Source organism: Drosophila erecta, unplaced genomic scaffold, assembly GCF_003286155.1.
Source record: "Drosophila erecta strain 14021-0224.00,06,07 unplaced genomic scaffold, DereRS2 tig00000126-arrow-pilon, whole genome shotgun sequence".
Taxonomy (NCBI): Eukaryota; Metazoa; Arthropoda; class Insecta; order Diptera; family Drosophilidae; genus Drosophila; species Drosophila erecta.
The window spans coordinates 9,285,618-9,308,956 of NW_020825209.1; the positions used below are offsets into that span (position 1 = coordinate 9,285,618).

General features: G+C 42.9%; 2 protein-coding genes across 14 annotated transcripts in view; both read left to right on the forward strand.

The window, feature by feature from the left end:
• The first annotated feature begins 2,656 nt into the window (after nucleotides 1-2,656).
• Nucleotides 2,657-7,657, forward strand: LOC6550804 (WSCD family member CG9164). Its single transcript, XM_001978059.3, has 5 exons — nucleotides 2,657-3,216; nucleotides 5,367-5,519; nucleotides 5,695-5,821; nucleotides 5,877-6,245; nucleotides 6,397-7,657. Exons 2-5 carry the CDS (start codon nucleotides 5,385-5,387, stop codon nucleotides 6,717-6,719), a joined length of 954 nt encoding a protein of 317 aa, XP_001978095.1. The 5' UTR covers nucleotides 2,657-3,216; nucleotides 5,367-5,384; the 3' UTR covers nucleotides 6,720-7,657.
• A 1,232-nt stretch (nucleotides 7,658-8,889) lies between these two features.
• LOC6550714 (inhibitory POU protein) overlaps nucleotides 8,890-23,339 on the forward strand; it is a 28,139-nt gene continuing 13,689 nt past the window's right edge. For 4 of the 13 annotated variants that reach the window (XM_026982114.1, XM_026982117.1, XM_026982115.1 and 1 more), the window contains exons 1-4: nucleotides 8,890-9,759; nucleotides 10,296-10,328; nucleotides 15,671-15,727; nucleotides 16,146-16,322. In XM_026982114.1, coding sequence (XP_026837915.1) covers nucleotides 9,634-9,759; nucleotides 10,296-10,328; nucleotides 15,671-15,727; nucleotides 16,146-16,322 — 393 coding nt within the window. In that variant the 5' untranslated portion in view covers nucleotides 8,890-9,633. Of the gene's footprint in view, nucleotides 9,760-10,295; nucleotides 10,329-15,670; nucleotides 15,728-16,145; nucleotides 16,323-20,821; nucleotides 20,845-23,339 lie in introns of those variants that run through there. The other 9 variants (XM_001978060.3, XM_026982119.1, XM_015155804.2 and 6 more) reach the window with 3 other exon arrangements.

A 23,339-nucleotide genomic window follows, 5' to 3' on the forward strand; every position in this document is an offset into this window, starting at 1 on the left:
TATTTCGAAACCGAATCGAGTTTGTCGCACCGCCGCCGAAAACAAAAATGTATCTCAAGACTATGTAGGCAGGAAACACGATTTATTGTTGCTTTTTCATTTTTGATTTCTATTTTTGCTCTGAACTAATCGCTTAACTAAATACAGTTACTAGCCAGGCCCTAGACGCACTCACTAATCAGACGGTAGAGTCCGTAAGGAAAAGTTAGACACCCAACTCTAGAGTTTCGTAGTTTCAACTAGCCACAAAAAAGGATGTTAAGCTGTACTCAAGCCACTTACTATCGCTCTGGCTACTTCGGCTATCGATACCTATCGTACTGTACTAAGCGCACTAACCTACACACACAAACACAATACAAACACACCCACACACTTAAAATGAAAAAAATCAACCTTTAGGATTAGGTACTATATCAATTCAAGTATTTTGAAAAAGGTTTCTACCTTAAATGGTAGGAACGCATTACAATTTATGAAAATTTTAACGAGTAATCAATATTTATCGCTGACTTTCCTCAAAAACATCGATAAATGCCGATTATTATTTCAAATTGACACTACTTCTTGGGGATAAGCATATTTCGTTGATTTTTTATGAGAAATTCATTAATGGAACACAATACAAATTGGAAAAAATTTATTCACGATCAATTGAGTTGTAATCTCAATAGATGATTTATTGTGCAAACCTGTTTAAATTTGTATAATTTAGTAAACTCATTTTAAAATCGCCAGAAACTTTACCTAAAATAATTCAAGTAGTTGTAAAAAACCGACGAAAAATGGTTTTCCCATTTAAATAAAATGTATTTCTCCAAAACTAGTCCACAGCAACATGAAAAACCTGAAATTCAAGGAACAAGGAATTCTCAAATGGGTTCAATACAATGAAAACCAAAGCAACCAAAACCAAAAAGTACACAAAAAATGCAAAACTTAAATGGGTCACAGCCAGCTAAGCAGTCCAACTAAATGTAATAAGACATAAGAAACGACAAGCACAACACTTATGTAATTCAAAACACAGCCGGAAGATGAAGCAGGAGTAACTCTATAAGATTTTGATTTAGTCGTTTATTGGGTTCATTTGTTGAGGAGGCCAAGATTAAATGCCAAGGAGGAGGCCATTTAAATTGAATTACATACGCCAGGGACCACAAAATGTCTGTTTTTTTTTTCTCTTTTTTATATAAGCGTGTAAACACAATAGGAAAACCTAGAAAAGTTAATGATAATAATGCCCGAAACAGGAGAGTTATTGACCAGAAGGTAGCCATCATATAATCATCGATATACCCTTAGCCAGGCACCCACTATATAGGTCCCATTCCCGATATATATACATCTTTATATATACAAGTATGTCTAACTGATTTCTTACGTACCACTCACTCTCGGTTCAATTGTTGTCAGTCAACGAAAAACTCTGTGAGTCAATTATGTATATGGATCATTTTTAATCGATTGTTTTTAACTGAAGATATGCCAGATGACCGATTATGACCTACTCTGTATTGTACTATATTGCATTGAATATTGCGGATTGTTGTCGTTGTTGATTTTAAATTTTAAATTGCTCGTATTTAAGTTACCGATATTTTTGTACATTAGTTTAAGGTAGCGCATAATAAGTCCCACGAGTCTAGAGATAATTCCTATATAAATGTATAAATACATTTTTTTTTCTCCTAATTGCTAATTTCGCAATGTTGACCGAATACTAAAGAGAATGTACTTATAGTGAAATTATACGCAAAAAATAATTTAAACTAAACTAAATGAGAACTAAACCAAAGCAAAAATGAAAACAAACTAAGAAATTAGCACATGTTAAAGAAGCGCAAATAAAAGTGAATACAAACGAATATGACAACAAACTTGCCTTCGGTTGCGAGTTACTTTGTAGTGTGCCAAATCTACATCATATCAGCTTTTACTCACCACAAGGTATGATGTTGCTGCAAAATAATACGAACCCCAATTCGAACACTAAATGAAACTACGAAAAACCGATGCAAGTGAAGCTAAGTCCCCAGCAGGCAAGGTGAAATATGAATGAGAAATCGAGGCAAGCAGAACTTATTTGAATAAAAGAAGAAAATGTAAAAACTAAGAAATCATTTTATTTGGATGGGCGGTCTTTTATATATAAAAAATCCAAGAAGAAACTTTCAATTGTAATTTATTTAATTAACCCAGGAACCAATATTGAATTTAGTTTCAATTGAAATATGTTCAATAGGTAACGACTTGTGCAAATATAATCAATAACTCTGGCCTTGTCCACCTATTGAGCACTTATGGAAACTCTAGCGGAGATCGGCGCCTGCGCAAAGTTGAAAAGCCGCTTAGGTGTTATATATTTTATCATAATATATTCATAAAGAACATTAGCTTAGTTCTCTTTAAACTGAAATACATAACACTCGAATAACGCAAATTTAACCAATACATATTTCCTCAAGCGGATTACTATGCCACCGTCCACCTATTGAGCTTTTCTGGAAACTCCGTGAAAGATCGGCGCCTGCGTGGAGCCCATAAAGAGCCCAAATCTTGGGGTTGCTATGAGAGCTTTTCCGCTTCGGTGGCAACGCCATCAACGCAAAAAGAGCTTTCAATCATCCCCCAGTGCGATGCTGATGCCGCTTCTTCTTCTGCTGCTACTGCTGCTGCTGCTGCTGCTGTTGCTGCTGCTGCGGGTCGTACCGTGTGGATTCCACTTCCTCCGAGCCGAACAGAAATTCTCGGACACACGGAGCACACGGACCACACAGCGCGCAACACGCAACACACAACACACAACTAGCATTGCGCATACGACGTGTGGGCCGAGTGGCACAAATAAATAGTTCACATTTGTTTTGCTGCCGTTTTTTGTTTGTTTGGCCCTGTGTTGGCGATTGTCGCTGTTGTTGCTGCTGCTGCCATCGGATTTGTTTATTTTTTCACAGTGATTTTTTTTGCCAGTGTGCGTGTGCGTGTTATTGTTAGTATCCAATGTGTTCTTGGTGATTTTAAGCAGCGCACGGAGCCGCAAATGGCCGCCTTGTGATTCCCCCATTTTTATCAGCATCTCCCCGAACTTCGATTGCCATTGCTACATTTGCACCAACTGACATGTAGCTGCGAATTCTGGGCGTGTTTGTCGCTGGTCGGCTGGTTGGTGGTTGTCAGCGGCGTTAAAAGGGGCAGGATACGGAATCGGTATCGGTAAGTACAACTTATACATTCATATTCGTATATTCGTACGGCGAACGCACGAAATGATTTGTTTACATTCAAGCGAATGGTTATGAAAAATTAGAAAAATGAGAAAAATGCGAAACATACCATCGCCGATTCGAATTTATTCGCCAACAGCATTTGTTTATTTGATCCCATGCATTGTTTCATCGCACATGGCCCCATTGCTGTGCTTATTTTTGATTATTCTGCACATTTGTTTGGCTTTGGGCTCGCAATCAAAATGCATATTCATTGGGTGATTCTGGTGGGTTATGGGAATGGGTATGGGTATGGGAATGGGGGAACCTCCCCTTTCTCATTTGGTAGGGGGCTCGGGAACCCCTTCTGTGCGCATTATGTAAACCTGTGGGCTGGGCCTCCATTCCACCTGCGATGCCAACGTTTCTGGGTTTTTTGGGCTTCGTTTTTTGTGTCCATCCATTATGCTGGCTGCGCTAATGTGCTCGGCTTTTGTCTGATTTATGCCGCAAAACAATCAAATTATTGCCATCCAACCCCTTTTGATCGCCGCATCCGACCCGCGAAGCTGGTGGTGCCCATTTTTTATGATATTTCTCTATTTCACTTTTGCGGACGCCGAGCCATTTCATTACATAGTCTCTAGCATGCACTGAGAAAAGCAATATACCTATGGATCATCACCAAATTAGGAATTTAGCTTTTTAGGAGTGATTAGAGTAGAATCCCCTGTGAGAGAAAAATTTAATTTTTCAATTAAATTTGTCAAAGTTTGTATTTCGGATGTGTCTTATTTTGCTTCTATTTAATGGTAATCAGCTATTATTTTCGCAAAATGTCAAGCCAGTAAAATCTATGTGTGTCCTACACGCTTGCACTTTCTCTCAGTGCACGTTCAGCTTTCCTATTTTTTATGCCGCTCTCCGTTTTTCCGCCTTGGGTTTTGTTTTTGTTTGCGTCTTGTTTCAGCGCTGAACTAGTTTTTGGCCCACCACCATTCAGCGTCGCGATTTTCTCGAGGAGGGGTGGGTGGTTCGAGAAGTTCCGGTCTGTTCGCTGGTGTTCGGTCGACTTCCGCGCTCTTCCGGGGTGGAGAGCCCTATGTCTTATATCATCATCCAGCGGCTTTTCCGCCGGCATCCGATGGGCCAGAGTTTATCGGTGCCTCAAGGATCCGCTCGGCCAAGGACGAGTACCCTTCGAACACCCCTCGCCGCCTTTTCGCCCAGCTGTTGCATAAATTTTCGCATTTAGCTGCTTGGCTTGCTCATATGTGTGTGCGTAACATGTGTGTGTGTGTGATGGGGTGTCCTTTTGCGGATTTCGTGAGCGTTTTATGCAGCTCAAGGAATTCCGTTGAAGGCATGACAAGGCTTTTATTCTCTTATTCTCATGCCCCCACGATGCCCTTTTTTGAAGGGGTATTTAAGGCTTTATGGATAAGTGTTCTCCAGAATAACAGATTATCTGTCATTATGGCCTAAAAGGATACTTGCCGCACTCATTTATTATTTTCACAAAGGTCTAGAAATTTTAATATAATATTTGTCTAAATTCAACAATTACATTTCTCTACCCCTAATGATTTTGGGCAATGTGATGATATTTATATTATATTTAGTCATCGAAGACCTTTAGCAGCGCGAATGACAAGTTATCAATCAATTGAGGACCCCAAAATGGAATGAGAGTACGCTTTTTTCGTGCTACTGGGCTGGAAAAACCTGCCTTCTGGTGGCTTTTCTTTTCACAATTTTCATTTGCTACCCAAACTGAAGTGCGCCCCATTTCCGGCGACTGTCTGACTGACTGGCGGGTTGTCGGGGTTACCATTTCCATTCTGGGAGGGCGGTGGCCAAATGGGCCAAATGGGCCTATTTTGGCCAAGTTAGTCATGTTAGCCAAGTGGCTTCTGCTCCCCGTCCCGTCCCGCCCCTTGCGCCCTTGTTTCGTTGTCATAACAAAATCAACAGAAAACAAAAAATTGATTCCGCTTCCTCCGCTTGTCGCTCCTGTTCCTGGCTAAAATACACAGATAATTGGCTTCATTAATGCGAACATGTTCATTTGAATTATTTTTACATAAACGAGCACCGCTCGATGATGCCACCACAATCCGCAGCTAATAATAAGCCCGTTGGTAATCCCGGTTTCAGTAATGCAAAGACGGCGATATGGCACTACAAGGCTGGCGCTTTTTCGGTGTCTCGGCAACCATCATCATCTACATCGGCGGCGTCTTGTTCCTGTCGATGAACAACATACCCGGATCGCATCCCAAAAGGCCGCGCATCGAACGCTTCGCCGAGGTGAGTCACGAGTGGTGCGGGCTTACAGTTTTCCAATTTTCCGCTTAGCAAACTCGACTGACATGTGGGCATTCCAAGGAAAGTGTACAAAAATAGCAGGCACGCCGCTCGAGGGATGGGATGGAGCATGTTTACGCCAATTTAATGCAACTTTTCCTCCAATTCGTGTCCACAGTTTCCCAGCTTTCATAGTCCTCGGTTTCCGATGCCCAGCCGCAAGATGACGATACGCTGGTGTCGCGACCTGAAGTACATAAATCGAGATCTTCCAATCTACGCGGATTACAAGTCCGACTTCTACAGTGAGTGCTGACCAGAGCTTGACCTTTCTGAACTCAATCTGAATTCACTCTCTAGCGGCCCTGCCCAGTGACGTCAGTGCCGCCCTGCAATCCCTGCCAGCGCTGACCGCCCTGGCCAGCTTTCCAGGCAGCGGGAACACGTGGCTGAGGTACTTGCTCCAGCAGGCCACCGGCATCCTGACGGGCAGCATCTACAAGGACTACGGCCTGCTGAAGACCGGCTTCCCGGCGGAGAACGTCTGCAACAGCTCAGTATTATTGGTGAAGACCCACGAGTGGGGCAGCAAGGCGTGGGCCCCCTTCTCGAAAGCGATTCTCCTCGTCCGCGACCCGGAGAAGGCCATCATCGCGGAGTTCAATCGCCAGAGTGGCGGCCACATCGGATTCGCATCCCCGGACCGCTACAAGCGCACCAAGGGAAAATGTACGTTGGCTGGTCTTGGTAACTAATTAAGTCCAATTACGACAGTTATGCATCGCAAATTAGTAGCTACGAGTATTAGGCTGTGCCAATAACTTGTATGCATAAATATGCATATGCTTAATATTCCTAACCGCTTTCGTTTTCGTCACAGACTGGCAGCAATTCGTGAGCAACAAGCTCAAGGGCTGGGAGATGATGAACCTCAGCTGGGCGCGCAACTTTACGGGCAGCATCAAGGTGGTGTTCTACGACGACCTGGTGCACCACACGGAGCGGGAGCTGCGCTCCATCCTGGAGTTCCTGCAGTTCCCCGTCAACGAGCAGCTGATGCGGTGCGCCATCATGCGGAAGGAGGGCATCTTCCGGCGGAAGAAGCGGCTGCTGTCCTTCGATCCCTACACGGAATCCATGAGGGCGGAGGTGCAGAATCGACGGCGCATCGTGTACGGATTGCTGGGGCGTCAGGAGCCGTAGGACTTACACGGGATTACATATGCACATTTATGTATAAGAACTCTGGGCAACGAGTAGGGAAATCGAATTCGTACCACCAACAGGAACTAATAGAAAGGAAGGGGAAAACTGACAACACAATTGCAACGACACCGATGCACAAAGCAAATGGAATTGCGACCGAGAATTCAAATCATCCCCAGATCATCGCGACTCGTAGGACCATAGATCTCACTGGGGGTCAGCAAACACACGCATACATGCATACATACATACATAGGTAGTAATGCCCCAACATGTAGACCCGTACTTTCACCCAGATCGTTTGCTGCTCGCTTGGCGCATTAGTTCAAATTTGTTATGTTCAAACATTAGATATGGTATTTTATAGAGACGCATAACTTTAGGTTGATATATATGTACGTATTTGGTATAGGCTATACAACAAGGTATTATGATTCCTGATCGAATTTATGAAATTCATTATAGGCCATGTTGTGCTTCATCGCTCACCAAAACTCAACTCATCCGCAACTTATCCTTTGGTCACGTTGAGGTCCCATATTAGACTACCCTTGTAAAAAGTTTTATACACGATTCTACAATAACTTGTGAAATATTAACAACGGAGCCTATTAGATAATTGTACAAAAATGAAAATCAAACCAAAAAAATCGAATGAGAAACAATGAAGTGGATTTGAAAACCAAAGTTGAAGTTTGTTTCTTTCTTGGCTTGGATTTTGAATGGGCTTGCCATAGCTTTTGGGCTTCTTTTCCTGGGCTTTTTTGGTTTTTTCGAAGCTTTCACAACTCAGACTTTGTTTTCTGTCAACTTTGAGCTCCTTTTGGAGCTTTTCATGTAAATAGTCCTTAAAAGCTTTCGGAACTGGAAGCATATGTAAAATCCTTTTTCAGTGTTCGTGCTTTACAATTTGGGACTGACCCACAGATGGCGCCAGGAGATCGAATTTTCGATTTAAAAACTAAACAAAAACCAGGCTTATTAAAAAAAAAACAGTAATTTATAACGAAACTAATTTGTCTTTGGGTTTTAGGGTGTGTACAATATCGATTAAACGACAGTATCAGTATCACTAATCAGATAAAATTTCTACTTCCGATCAGCATTTAAGCGAAGGATAAAATATAACACGTTTATTTCAAATGAGAACTAAATATTTCATTGTCCAAAATATATCTTATTTTGAAACCTATCATACATATCTTTAAAAACATTTTTTTTTAGGTTGAACCAGAGAAATGTTACAATGATGAAGTTTTTTTTTCAATACTTTGCTGAATTTGCATACTGCTCTTCATATTGGGTGACAAAGTTAAAATGTTTGAAGATTTGATTAACAAACAAAGAGATTCCCAAGGTGGCACCCTGTTAGCCTGGCTACTGCGATCGGGACACCCTGTAGTTGATTTGCCATGCTGCATGCTTTTAACAGTTGCACTGCAACAACTAGGCCTTCGAATCGCCACTCCCCCATTTCGGAACTGACCCACCTGCTGGCTATCCCTGCCCACCGCCACCGCCTCCTGCTCCAACCACCCCCACCGCGCCCCTCCCTACCTTTCCGCTCGCCGGCTCCATCAGCCCCACTGACATGTACGCCCATTTCTCTGTTGGCATTGTTGGTCCGCCGCCGCGTTGGCGTTTTGTGCCTTTTGTTGAGGCTCAGCGAAAGGCACCCACCGAAAGCCACCCACCGAAAACCACCCACCGCCCAGCGGCTCCCCTTCGAAAATCACAAAAAGAGAGAGAAAATAGAGAGAGAGGCAGAAATGCGGAGGAAAAAGAATTTGTGCCATATGCCGGACATTGCGGGGCATTGCGATGCTCGGCTTTTCCAGGGCTCTCAGGGGGTGGTGCTACCCAGCTTGGCCCGCAACCACCCACTTCCACCCACTGGCCGCCGATGTGGCAGTGCGCAGACGCCGCACCACTGACGCTGGCATTGGCTTCGTCAAGTTTGGAAGGACTCGCCGGGTAGAGACACACCGACTGCTGCCCAATTCCAGCTGAACGAAGGCGCCGGCTGCGCTGCCCGCTCCCATCGGGCGACCAATCAAAGGGCACACGCTGGCGTTATATAAGGAATTTGGCTGCCATTTTGAGGCAGCGGGCAGGACACGCCCACGCTGATAAATAATGAAAACATGTCGTCCGCCCCATTGAAAATAAACTCTGAAGTTAGCGAAACTCATCATAGAATTCTTTATCACAACACCACGCGCGCTTGTCTAGTTGTGAAATCTGTGTCCTGTGCGCTGGCGTTTTTGAAAATTTCGAAAAAAATAGTTGTTAAAGGCGTCTGCAAAAATAAATACACACACATACGCTCACATAGCGCGGCGGTACGGTCGAGCGGTACAGAAACAGGCAGAATAATACCACGTAACCAAATTGCAAGTCCCAGAAACAGGAAACGGAAGTCGGCATAAAACGCGGGCCAACAGCTCCGCTTCGCAAACGGTAAACAGTTTGAACGCCGACGCCAAACCGTTTAACCGTTTCGAGTGCGCGTAACAACCAGTCGATTGCCAGTCCAAAAGGCAAGCAAAAATAAATAAATATATAAAAATAAGAAATTTTAACCGACGGCATTCTGTAACTACTTGGGCAACATTTTTTTACTGTGATTTTTTTCTCAGTTCTGTCGCGTTACACAAATACCCATTCAATTCATTAACTAAATACAAGTGCAGTGCATAGGATCGATCGAAGAATCGAAGCCAATATATAAGCAGAAATATATATAAGTTAGGGCGCAGTTGAGCGGGCCCAGTGCATTTGATATTTGTTGATGTCCTGCATGCAGGACACGTGCTAAGGCTGTCCCAGTAAGTGCTTCAAAATTTACTCGCCAACCACTTTCGACGCCTCCAGGGCGTTCAAGCTGGAGGAGGATTTCGTCGGCGGCTGCATGACAATGTCGATGTACTCGACGACGGATAAAATGAAAATGTCAGCGCCCAGTTGTTTTCCAGGACGCTACAGTCCCTCCTATCGAAGTTCGGAGCAAATGCGTCGCTGCATGCCAAATCCATCTGTAAGTATCCATCGCCAGTTGCCGGGAGAACCTCACCCAATGATCCCATTCGAACCCATCGCTGTGGTGCACAGGAATCCCAGAAATTTTTGGGGGCAATCCGCTGATTGTCAGCACACTTTCTGTCCACTTTTGATTTCTCTTGATCTTACATCTAATTGGTTTTACTATGAGTTGCTATAAGATAGCAGAAAGCACCTGTCTTTCATTGTCTTGGGATTGAATCTCAGTGAAAATTTTGGACTAAAAAGGCGACGATTCTTAATAAAGTTGTATCGATTTCCCTCTCGTTTTTACATTTAATGTGCACATACAATCTCTATAAATGCTCTTTACTATTTATAAATGATGCCATCATAGATGCTCTGGATTTATGGGCCTGAGATTAAAGATATTAATTTGTCCACATATTGCAAGCACTTTTACGCTTTTTATTATAACTCAAGTGTAATTTAAAGCCGTTAAGCACTTAAATAAGTATATATTAATAACTCAGAAGACACTTACTATAGCACAGAATATCCTTCCTTCTACAGATTCACATCTCATCATCTTGCGATTCTCTCGAGGTATGATTTTCACATTAGTACGATTTCATTTGAGTTCTTCCGAGTCATTCCACAACAAATTCAATCAAAACCCTTCTACGACCACAGAACTTCAAGTCATCCTAAAGATTATGAGCTACATCAATATTGGAGCACCTTATATAAATGCTTTATATTTAACTTGGCTTACAAAATGTTCGTTATCCCTGTTTTAGAAGGGCTCAAATCATCAGAGGTAAAAATAAATCAGAGGCAAAGGTAATATCTGCCCTTAATACTTTTCACTTCACTGATAAATATGTCTTATATCCGACTACGATTACAATATAAACTTGTTGTTATTCCGAAAAAGTCAAGGACAGCTTTCCTAATTAATACTAAAATTGAAGTGTTCCTGAAGTGCTAGATCCTCGGCTTAGCATTTAAATATCAGTTTTGCGCATAGAAAGGGAAAAGTTGCCAATATATAAGAGCCTGTGTGTGTTCCTGTGACCCGCAAATATGGACTCCATTCATACTTTCATTTGCATTTGGCAGCTGAATGGGAAAAGGGAATACCGACATGCAACACTCAGTTGAGGGATATATAGAGCTTAAGGATGCCGTGTTTTTCCCGTCTGAATGCATAAATAACGAATAATTCGGTGTATTTGGCAGGCGTCTCGGAGTTTCCCAGTGTCCTTCTGAATCTTTTATAAGCTTTGAGTTAAAAATTGAATGGGAACATGGGCAGACATTAAATGGTTATTACTGACAGTTCTCAGACAGGTTTATTGATGCCAGTCTGCTGTCCCAGGATTACAGGTGCAAAAGCGAAAAGCAAAAACCAAAAAGGAAACGGGAAACGGGAAATGGAAATGGAAACGGAAACGGAAATGGCTATGCAACTGCACTTCCCATTTTCCACTGGCGATTATTTCCGGCAAAGTATTTGTCTTAATTACGCCGTGAGTGTCGCCTAAAGTTTCCCGGATTTTGTGGGTCTTTCGCTCCCCACGAAGCGAACCCAAACTGAAAGGTTGTGCAGTAACCTTGAAAAGTGATTTGAAATTCATTTGCATTAATTATTTACCAACTATTTGTATGCGCTGCTGACCAGCTAGACAAATAAAAAATGTAAAAGCCCAGGGTAGAAGAACAAAGACGAACAAAAAATAAACGACCATGGCTGAATGGAAATGGTTATAGCATCGTTGATGAGTGCGAATTTTACGGATTAAAGATATGTAATTGTGGAAGATACAAATAAAAATGGGAATATCGTTTACCAATCGTAATGTTTAAGTATGTTGTATAAAAACTAACAGAATATTTACATTTCCTTATATTTAGCGCAATAATTGGAATTAATATTTTTTATTTCCTTTTTATTAGCAATACATTTTCAATTGCATTTAAAGCGGAATAAATATTATTCATTCAAGTTGAAGACCCAGAAGCTTTGAAAATAAAATAGTTGCGAAGTAAAACATGCTAACGTAAAGTAAAGTTATTTAAAAAAACCTACAAATGGAAAAATTTCAATTAAACTTCAGAAACACCAATAAAAACTAAGTGGCAGGCAATTTATGGAGGCAAAAGTGTCTGGGTGTTCCACCAAAATTATACCACCCATTGCTTGGGCATAAAAAGTGCATAAACAAATGCGAAAAAGATGCGGGGAAATTGTTAGACAAAAAGAAGCAGGCTGATTGCCCGAACAGGTGAATAACTTTTTTCCCGCCCCGCCGACCGCGAATTTTCCCCACCCCCATCTTGCAACCCCGCGCGGCAAGTCCTTGAATTAATCCGACACAGAAGCACTTTAAACGGAAAAAAGGAGGAAATCACTTCAAGTGTATTTCCTTCTTTAAGGGGCAACAACTACATTTGCTTATCGGCTTTACAGCCCCCTGCCCCCTGCCACCTTGCCTCCTTCAACTGGCCGTTAGCCACTTTTCGGCTTTTTGAAAAGCTGCCAGCAGACCAAGTTGAATGATCAAAGCGGCGGATTTATAGGATTTATATGCTACCCCTGGCTGGGCATTAAGTAGTCGGCGAAGGGCAGGGGGCAATCCGCCCTCGGGGGGTGGGGGTGGTACATGCGGCTGAAGAAGCTCCTTTTTAGCTGGTTACAAAAACACTTAACGCCTTGCAGTCCATTAAATGGAAATTTGTCGCCGATCCCCTGGACCGAAGTTATATGCCCGCTGAAAAGCCAGCAGAAAAGCAGCAGGAAGTGTGATTTTCAGGGGCGGGAGTTCTTATTTTTTTGTTTTCTGGTTCTGGTTCTGGCTCTGTTTTTTCTTTTTTTGATGTTCCTCCTTTTGGAAACTGCGAGGGAGGCTTTGGGCATTTGTCATTTAAGTTGAATTGTTTGGTTGGCGCGCTAAATGGACAGCGGCGGCGTTAATTTGATTTAAATATTCATAAACTGCATTAAATGGCTGCGGCATTAAAACGAAACCAGCTGGAAAACAATTGACAAATTATTGGCGAAATTAAAAGGGAAGTAAAAAGCATTTTCTAAGGGGAAAGTCGGAAAACGAATTAAATCGAAGGATTAGCAACTCGTTTTCTGCTGACTGAAAGTTTAAATGGGCATTATGCCATTAACAGGTTTACAAAGCTCCTTAAAAATGTATCTTATTTATAAATAACATTAGTATTTGTTATAAAACATGAGTTATCTACAGTTGTATGTGAATTAGTTCCTAAAAATTAATAAATATCCAAGGGAATATTAGTAGTAGATAATATTTATTTCGACATGCTCATCCGGAATTAATGTGCTGTTCTTATAGTTATTATCTAGTTATTCACTACTATTCATTCAAATACTATGAAATGTAAAGTCTTGAAACTTTCTTCTGCTGCTTTTAAAGTACCTACATTTATTTGACTTTAATTGCTCCAGTATTTTTGGCGGTTTGTTTTGCAGCGCAATCGATAAAATTAAGCATTCTGCAATGCGTATCTATTTGCACACAACATGAATATTAAATTCCCACAAAAATAAACATCAAACAAAAAATCAAATTATTTATATAAGGCACACACACACACAGCCACAGACCATGCAGCACACACACACACACACACACACGTAAGGAACGCGAGACACACGTGGAGAGAAAAATGAGACAAACAAACAAGTGCGAGACAGGGAGAGAAAAAAGGGCGAGAAGGAAAACAAAACAGTTCACTTGATTAATTTTTCACACTAATAAAGAATTTATGTGCAAGTGTCAGCCTGCAGTGCGAACCCCCCGCCCCTCCTTCATGTGTATGTGTGTGTGTGTGTGTGTGTGAGCAGGTCAAGACAGTGTCCTGGCCATCGCCTTCCCTCTCCCTCGCTCCTGCGCTGGCCAGGCTCCTGGCCTAGGTCGTGGCTAGAAAGAGAGGGCGAGAGAGCGCTACATTTGATGAATGACTGCGCATATTAATTCATAAATTAATTCACTGCTGCGTTGCGGTGCTAAAATTTATTGGCCAACAAACTGTTGCGAATTCTGGTCAGGAGGGCTTTCCGTTCCGTTCCGTTCCGTTCGTCCTGCCGGAGATCAAAATCGTTGACTGGGCTAAAACAAGGATTTCGGGCTTAGAGCGCCAAAACAAAAAGGCAGTTTCCAAAAAATGGGACAAAATTTGGCTAGGAATACATATATTTTGCATATTTATGGAGCAAATTATGGAAGAAATGTCGTCTGAAATCAAATGCATGGTATTGGAATTATAAATGGGTTGATATGCCACTAAATATCCAAAGCTCAAATAATTCCTATTGATTAAAATAAATAGCACTTAAGTGCAGGGAATGGAATATTCAGCACCCCTTAGAAAATATAGCACTGAAATATATTTTAAAATGTATAATAATTAAGCTACAAAAATACCTTTTGAAAATTTAAAAAATAACTTTTATTTGGAAACTATAAGCAGGCATATGTACATGAGTTCCAATATTTGGATTGCTATATTTTGGAACAGACTTTGTCAGCCATTCAAAACCAGCCATGCATATCAGGTGGAAAACCGAGTTAGCACAGATAATTGCTCTTGTAAAATTCCAACTACTTTCTCTTTTTCTCTCCACCGGGTCCTTTGTGTCTCGAGCCCAGAAGTCTGTCATTTCCTTGGCATCCCGTAATGGGAGCACGCGTAAACGTGGCCATTAAGGTAACACGACCCCCTTTGGGGCGGCCATGTCCACCTGCAAGTGCAAACAAACTGTCGCTGTCAGATTATTTGCACACCGCCCACTCCCCCTCCCCCTCCCCCAAGTGCCACGCCCCCTTCGACAAAGGGTAAGCAACCATGGTCGGCTGGCTGGCCAAGGAAGGGGCCAAGACGTCATTGGGAATGCACAACATTTTGATTTCTGCGATGGCCGCCGCCCGGTTATTGCGGTCCTTGGTGGGCCAAAAAGGGACAGCCTGCTGCGGCGTGAGGGAGACGGGTGCAGGGACGGCACTACACTGTAATCGCTTGTCAAAATTACGCCAAAAATGCAGTAGGAATCAAAAAGGCGCCTTAAAAGCATCTGACTTTAAAATATAAATAAGTAATTTGTTTAATAAACACTGTGTGCCTCTGGTTTCTATGAAATTCTATTTGCTCGCCACTTTAAAGTTCCTAAAAATGGTTCCTTGGAAATGACAAGTAATTAGGCTAGAAAAGTGGACTATCCACCCAAATGTATGTATATTCGGCATGTTTGCAATGGACTTATTTTGTATTTAGATTTCGGAACTTGTGCGAAATCATTTCTCTCTGTGCATCCCGCTGGTCCTTCGCATTACGCCTTTCGCCCGAAAATGGGCCGCAAAACGTGAGCGATGCCTTTGGCTTTTGGCCATGTGGGTTCCGTCTCATTCACACTGAAAAGCCCCAACTTTGTCGTCTTTCGTTTTCGTCGTGCGGCGTTTTGAAGTTTTGTGCGCATCTAAATAATTGATTAACTGAAAAATTCGTGCGAGTTTCGTGTACACAAGGAGTTTGCTGCATGCTCATGTATAGCACAGATATACACACATATATACGCAAGCGTACATATATATATATGTATATCTATATATAAAATATAAAATCGATAAGACTGGAATAATATAGACAACGACGAGGACGACGACGGCGACGACATGAAGATGAACCAGCGGACACCGAAAAACTTTTGATATTATTTATTTAAAAAGCCGCTAGTGGGGCCGAAAAAATCGATAGCAAGCGCGCTGGTTAAAGGCTTTAAAGTTCCCCAGGAATCTGCAACATCTCATGCAATTCTTACAAAAAAAAAAATAATAACAAATAAAACAAACATATAATTGCTGCAGTGGCACTTGAATCTATACACAATACTATCGATGTTTGTTCCGTCTTTTCAGAGTCGTTTGTTAGAAGATGCTTCCCTATTATGCAATTCGTGGTCAGCACGTCAGAATGTAAGTTGATATTGAAAACACAACAAAGTAAACCAGAAACCATGTTTGTCTTGACTTGATTGATTTTCCGTTTCTGAAATTCATTTTGATATATGTACATTCGATCTTTGATATTTGATCTTTCATATTTGATCTCTCTCGCTGACGCCGACCTATATATATATCTCTCAGTATATCTATATGTATGCCAACGTGTATCTGACATCGAAGTTTGTCTTTGTTTAACCGAAAATTCGAATTGGATTTGGGTGATTTGTTCTCTATGTAAACACAAATATGTATATACATATATATTGTTTCGCTTGTGTTCTTGCCTGCGGACAAACTGTATATCCCTGCATCCTCCAACTTAATCCTAACCCTGCTAATAACCAGCCTACTGACCACTCCGATCTGCGATCTTGTGTCCACTCCCCAGGGTGATATCTTCGCGGGCATCAACGATGGAATCCTCAGCAGAGCGGAGGCCCTGGCCGCCGTCGACATCCAGAAGCACCAAGCCCAGCATGTACATAGCCAAATGCCCTCCCAAATCAAGCACGACGTCATGTATCACCATCACTCCATGAGTGGGCCTCCCCAGCGTCCGTTGCAGGTGAGTCCGAGTCCAAGTTCAAGTGTGTATTTAGTTTGGCCAATTTCCTAGCTCTACATAACAGTCCTACTCTTCGGATTCGGTTAAAGGGTATCATCTGCGGGTATTCGAACCCTGTCAGACCCTGTTTCTGGGTCTGATTAGCCAGGACAGCTAGGACTAGAGTAGTTGGGAGCAACTCACCTCCGCAAGTGCGAATCCAACGGTTGATTGAACCCAACCAAGACGCCCCTTCTTGCGGTTTTTGAAGGAGTCGGACATGGGGTATTAGCCAGCGTCTAGAATGCTGCAAGTTATGAAAGTCACTCCCTGATGAGGCGGGTTATTATACGGAATCGAGGGATACGGAATCGAAATCGGAAGCGGAAAGGGGAAACGGAACTGTCGCATTGGGACAGCCGAGAACTCCAATTTCCGCTTTCAATGGTCACACGCATGTCACACAACTACACTGCGCTTGTGTGCGTGTGTGTGTGTGCGGTTAATTTGAAATGTTTCTTTAATAAAATTAAAATTGTGACGTGTAAGCCTTCTGGGAACGCGCCACGTGACGGTCGTTTGCCAGGTAAGCACATCATGATTCGTGTCGTTAATTGTATTGTACTTCAACTCGAACTGGGCGTTCCGAAAGGACTTTCCTGCCTTTCCTGCAAAGGGGCTTAGGGCCCAAGTGGTGGTTGCCGCTTTGCTGCTGCTCTATTAGAAGTTGATTGTAATCAAATTACACCAGCAACCTGTTTTCCTTTTTTCGTTTGTTGCTGTCCGAGCCTCCAGCGAGTTGCTCATAGTGCGGCTGGTGTCGCTGCGGTGCGGCACTCATGTTGCATGTTGCTCAGGTTGCTCAGGTTGCTCAGGTTGCCACTGTTGCAAGTTGTTTCAGCACTTGTTTTCGGCACAAGCGAGCATGACGAAAGTGCGCCCTGTCCACGCGCCATCCGCGGCGGTGGTTGATGTGGTCGTGACCCCCAACCATCCGCCGGCAATTGTCCGTAGGCAAAATAATCCACTCGAGTCCCTCCTGCCGCATGAAGCACATAGGTCTAGCTCTACGTGGCACATGCTGCACATGCAGCACATAACCCATAACCCATAACCATTCCCAATTGCCAGCGCGTGCTGTCCTTAATTTTCGGCAAACCCACTCGACGCGACGCACTCGGGAGTTTCGATTTCGGTCTCAGGTGCCGGGCAACTCTATCAATCACCCACACTCCCAAGGAATTGGAACTGGGAACACCCTGCCCAGGCACCAAGTATCCGTACAGTAATTCCCGCACACGATCTGCGATTCGATGGTTAACAAATTGGCTTTTCCGGCAGAGGGTTTCGCCCTAAACGGGCTTATTAATAAGGACAAGGAATCAGGTCTCAAATAACAAGTGCAACAGAAAGTTGATACAACATATTTGCATTTAACTTTGCTGCCTTGAAATGAATGTGTAGTATATCGATTAAATGCCAGTTCCATTGAAAGTCCACGTTTAAGAACGCTCTTCAGACCATCTTAATTCCACCTTTGAAAAGTAAGTTAAGTTAAGTGCTAGTACTTGAGGCCATCTAAGCCCAGGTTAGAGGCAACCCTTCCGTGGGAGACTGGACACATTGCGTCGACCGCAACCAAGTTTGGCAACTGACCCACCCAACCGCCGGTCAGCAGTCGCACATGAAATATGGAGACCTCGAAAGGGAACTACTTGTCCATGTGGGAATAACCTAGTGGGAAACACATGGCGCCTGGGACGCAAGCCATATTTGGCATATCGAGAAGATATCCTGGTGATCAGGAAACTCTTCGGCTTCCTTCTGCATTTGACACAATCCCTGCTCAGCATTAGATGCAATCCCTGGAGAAGCTCCGCCATGTCGCGGAATTCAAGGGATTCACCCTCTGATCGGTCCGCGTCTCAACTGCTGGTGTGATTTAATCCATTCCATCCACGATCTGCCATCTCCTTGTTTGGCTCGACATCTAGTTTGGCTATTTCCAATTGAATAGTTTGATATTTCCCTGGATTGCGGATAGCGGATAGCGGACCTATGACCCTCACTTTCTTGAGTACCAGCTCCACCAGTTCCCTCTGAATCACTTGAACTCTTGGTTTCATTTTGCCACCCAAATCCTTTCCCAACGACAAGTTTAAAGCTTGGAACTCAAAGCTAAGCGGATGTAGAGAACCAACTGCTGCTCCATTTTTTAAATAATTACTTAGACGTGTGCTTATTACAAGAATAATAAGATTATGCATGTGCGCATAGGAGAGAACAATGAACGCTTAATGCATTTGGTCCTGTGAATTATTACTAGGCCCAAAGTTATAGTAAATCGGTACATAATTCATTAGATGGACACCAGTTCCATCTATTTTCAAAGGTAGAATTCTGTCAGCCCGAGTTTACGAACTCCAGCTAATTGTGGCAGCTACGTAGTTAACTCAGTGCTACTTATAAAACCACCTGGAACCCTCCCAGCCGCAAATACTTTCGCATGGAACACCTCTCCACCCGCCCGAATGGAAACTTTCGAGATGGAGGAGTGAATTGGAGTGAATCGGAGAGGTGGGCTGTCAGAAAGTCTGGTAACATGTGTCATAATCGTTATGCCAGAAGACAGAAGGCCCCCAGCAGCATTGCAAAACTCATTAAATTAAACTAATTTACGAGCCAGGAAGGAAAACAGCCAACAGCCAACAGCTAACAGCAATCCTACTGGTTATCCAACTGGTTTTCGGTTTTCCGTTTTTGGTTTTCGGCATTTGCGAGCATATGAAAAGGCAATTATGTGGAGAGGCGATGGCAATAAAAGGAGGCTGCGGCAAAAGGGTAAACAAGAGTAAATATAATGCTAATTAAAATAATCATATCCATCATAAAACTGGGAATGCTCGCAAAGGGGCGGGTTCGTTGTCAGGTTGTCAGAACATTTGTAACAATTACGGCAGCGGCGGCAAAATATCCATTATCAATTTCAGCGCCCAACTGGGATGAAATTCGGGCTGAAGGACTCGGGATTCTGGGTACGGAGCTGGCCACTTTGCAGGCATTTATCGCAGATTTTTCCGGTCCGAAACTTGTGCTCCGATCTGGTTAGTTCATATTTTCCAGGCCATGCCCAACCCACCCTCGCTACTTAATTCAATTTAAATTACACTTACATACTTCCGGGTCGGGGCATATCCTGTCCATTAGTATTCGCAACATATGGCTCAATTTCCCTCGCAACGAAACGAAACGAAACGAAACGAATCGAGTCGATTTGAGTCCAAAGGGATACAGCCACGATACTTGCAGGACACGGAGGGGTCCTGGCCGAGGTCCCAGTTCCAGGAGTTCAACCACAAGTGGTTTATCATATTGAATTCATTTAGTGCACCTGTTTGATTTTTACTCTCCAGTCCCGGGCCTTCCTTTCCGTCCTGCGGTCGGCATATTGTTTTGTAAATATCGTTAACTCACCATTGCCACTCCACACGCAATCCGAACTCCATATCCACGACCATTTCCGGCTGGCTTCCACTATTTTTCCAGCGGCGACAGGCGACAACAGCAAATATTTGTCTTCTGTGCACATTAGAAACAACTTACCGCTAACTAGGGTGGCTGCTTAGGGTGGACCTTCGGGGGATACCCGCTGAAGTCCAAACAAACGCATATTCCGCGTGTTGATGGAATGCGTGTTTGCTTCTATGATTGAAGTTCAGCGAGTAGAATTCAGAACTTGTGTTCAAGTCTCAAGAAGATAGCGCTATTCAAAACGAAAAACGGGCAAGGAAACCCGATAAAAATTATTATAAATAGCTCGTGACCAAATCCTTAATGCATTACATACACAAAACATGGAACAACTGACGAAAATGTGTTAGCTAAGTTACAAGAACCAAATCAATATGTTCTCTATTTCTCTTATAAAAACAAGATAGAATGCTACAGTCGAGTTCCTCGACTATCAGATACCCGCTACTCAGCTAGTGCAAGTGCGAACGAAAAATTTCATAATTTTCTGGAATATCGGTAAAAATTGGGAATAAAATTAAAAATGTAACATTATGAACATTAAAATCCTATTAAGATAAGTTGAGTTATGGAGTTTAGGACTTCAGCTTTGGGGCATTTCTTAATTTTTTTGAATTTCTACAACATCATATATCAAAAAATTGACAAAAAAATTAAAAAAATATAATTTTCTAAATTTGAATGCAGATTAGAGGTATGCCACTTCAAAATCCGATTAAGATAAGTTGAGTTATGGAGCTTAGAAGTTCTGCCTTGGGACATTTTTTAATTTTTTTGAATTTGAATTATACAATTACATTGAATTATACAGCAAAACAATTATAGAGTCAACATTCTAGCTTTTGTAGTTCCTGAGAAACCTTATTTAGCAGCCTTAAATTGCTTTACAAATTCGAATTGCAAACCAAACGGAAGGCATTTAACTATAGTTTAGCGTTCATTGAACTGTCATTTGCTGCGTCACTTGGAAAACTGCAGCTTTTTGTAGCTGAAGAGTCAACAAACTGTATAGGTAAGCAAATAAGCTATGGCCATTTTTCCCCAGCCAGGAAATCGGTCAAATTGTCCAATTATCGATTATTGCATATTGCTTATCGTCTGCTCATCAGCAGCATTGTCTGGTTATCGATTACCTTTTCATTTATCACCGATTCCGTTTGATTGACTTAATTAAATGTGTAACCATATTTAATGTTGACCAACAGGATAGGCGGCAAAAAAACAACCGTAGCCACAATGAACTCATGAAATATTGAAGAAATTATGATTATTAATGCATTAACTTTATTTAGTGGCCGACTGGTCATGTTGCTGTTGTCCCTGTTGTTTTTGCTTAGGTGAAAGTTCAATGTCTGTCTGTGAATCGAGCATGTTTTTCATTTATTTATTTTATTATTTGCGCTGTGCAGAAAGCTTTGTGTCATCCAGTGACAATTTACCGACTCCCACCGTCGGCCAAAACCTCCACTTTCTCCCCGATGCTTCCTTTTATTTATTTATTTAGTTTCCTTTTCTTCATCAATTATTTAGGTGCTGTATGTGTTCGTCTTTTTTATGGCCAAGACAATTGAAGACACGGCATACGGGGACTTCTCGGGTTGGGGGGATTGCAGAGAAAAAGAAAAGGGCAGCGACGTCAGAACCCGGACACGGACACGGAAACGGAAACGGATACGGATACGGACATCGCTCATACGCTGGGTGGCACCGCGTCCTGTTCGTCCTCGCCGCCAGTTAATAGTTCCACACAATTACACGCAACGGCGCATTAGAACTTCGACTGCAAATTGCACTTTCTCCCTGCACTGCCATGCATTTTTAATGGCCCACTTCGGGAGAAACCGCTTTTAGCCCTAATCGACTGATTGGCCAAATTGCAGATTACAATCGGATCACAGTCAAAGGACGAACTACCAAAAGACTGCACAGTTTAAACAATTAGACTTAAACTGCCACATTCATTCGGTAAAGTGCTTTACTCTACAAAGCATTCAAGCACCCAAGTTCGATCTAACTATCGCACATAGAAGTACGACTAGTTCAAAGGACCTTTGATGAATATAACCTATAGTTGTGGCTACCATTTCATGAAAATGCCTGTATAAGATATTGCTAGTAGCAAATAATGTATGTTCTCACTACTTCTCAAGAAAATGGGCTATGCTTTTCCCCGAGTGCAGGTCCCTTAAGATGTAACTTAACATCTGTCCACACTTGCGTGCCACTTGATAAATCGGATCTAACTAAGTTGAACCCCAGCCCAACGGACCATCCGGCCCCCAAGTAAAGAGACAAAAAAGGGTTGTGACAGTTAACAGGTTAACCTGCTTAAAATGCACATCAACGCATCACTTGACCCACAATCCCCGCACTTTCAACCCCCCTGCCCGACGATCCCGGTAATATATGGCATATGTAGATGTAGGAATCGAGACGACCGAGGACCAGAACTTGGCAATTATCAGTTACAACTGTGACGAGGGCTGTTGGTCGCGGCGAATATGTTACCCATTTTCCCCGACTGTTTTTCAATAAGACTGTTATTTACTTACACCGAAGTGAGCATCAAATTGATCGCATTAATGGCCATAACTAGTTTATCCCGCCCAACTTATCAGGGGCGGATTATACACGCAGATTTCCATTACGCAACAATGAAACTTGGGGTGGCAGGTTGCTGCTCTTCGATTTCGATGCGGATGCCCACTCGAGGGGTTATCTATCAGCCAAACGGAGCATTAATGCAATTTCAATGAACCTGGCTACGGTCAAAACAACAAGGATGGCAAATCCGGGAACACTCTTTTTCGATTTGCGGCTCCTGTTCCGGGCGCAGGCCAAGCCAGATAGAAGGGAATCCAACCACCACCACGATGCCATGCCATGCCTTGCCATTCCGATTCCGATTCCACCTGCCCGGCTGTTTGATCCGCTTGTTTTTATGCCCGTGCCGGGCACACAATTTGTTTTAGCCAGAAGGAGGGGGATTCCTTGTTCCCTGTTCCCTGATCCCTGATCCCGTGCCCAAAGCAGCTCCCACAGGAATTCCCAGGCAATATAACTGAAAGCAAAAATGAAGATAACAGTCAGCACGGCAAGTGCAAATCCACCCGTCCATTTAACAACTTGTGCGCCACCCTCCTGCCACTCGGCGCACCCCAGCTCCTGGTGTCCTTCAGTCCTCCAGTCCTCCAGTCCCGGTGTTCCTCGTCGTGTTCCTGGATGCCCTCCTCCACTCCCCCCTTCTCGGCCTAAACCAACTAACTGCCTTTTTACTCGGCGCGTCTGTGGGCGATTGGCGTGGCCCTGTTTGATGCTTGTAAAGACCACTTTACCCGCCATAATAAAAATAAATCATAATATTTCCCTTGCCCCCTTCGTGACCCCGCCACTGCGCACAGTGGGCTGAGTCGCTGATTTTGAGCCGCACTTTTACCTTTCACATGTTTCCGAATCAGTGCATACTTCAGAAACAAGTGTTGTTTTGTTGTAAACTTCATCATTTAC

Excerpts from the sequence above, each read along its gene's own strand:
- LOC6550804 (XM_001978059.3), top strand. The coding sequence starts at position 5,385 with ATGGCACTACAAGGCTGGCGCTTTTTCGGTGTCTCGGCAACCATCATC. Across the intron at positions 5,822-5,876 it reads TTACAAGTCCGACTTCTACA|CGGCCCTGCCCAGTGACGTC; the intron begins GTGAGTGCTGAC and ends TTCACTCTCTAG. Across the intron at positions 6,246-6,396 it reads CAAGCGCACCAAGGGAAAAT|ACTGGCAGCAATTCGTGAGC; the intron begins GTACGTTGGCTG and ends TTTTCGTCACAG.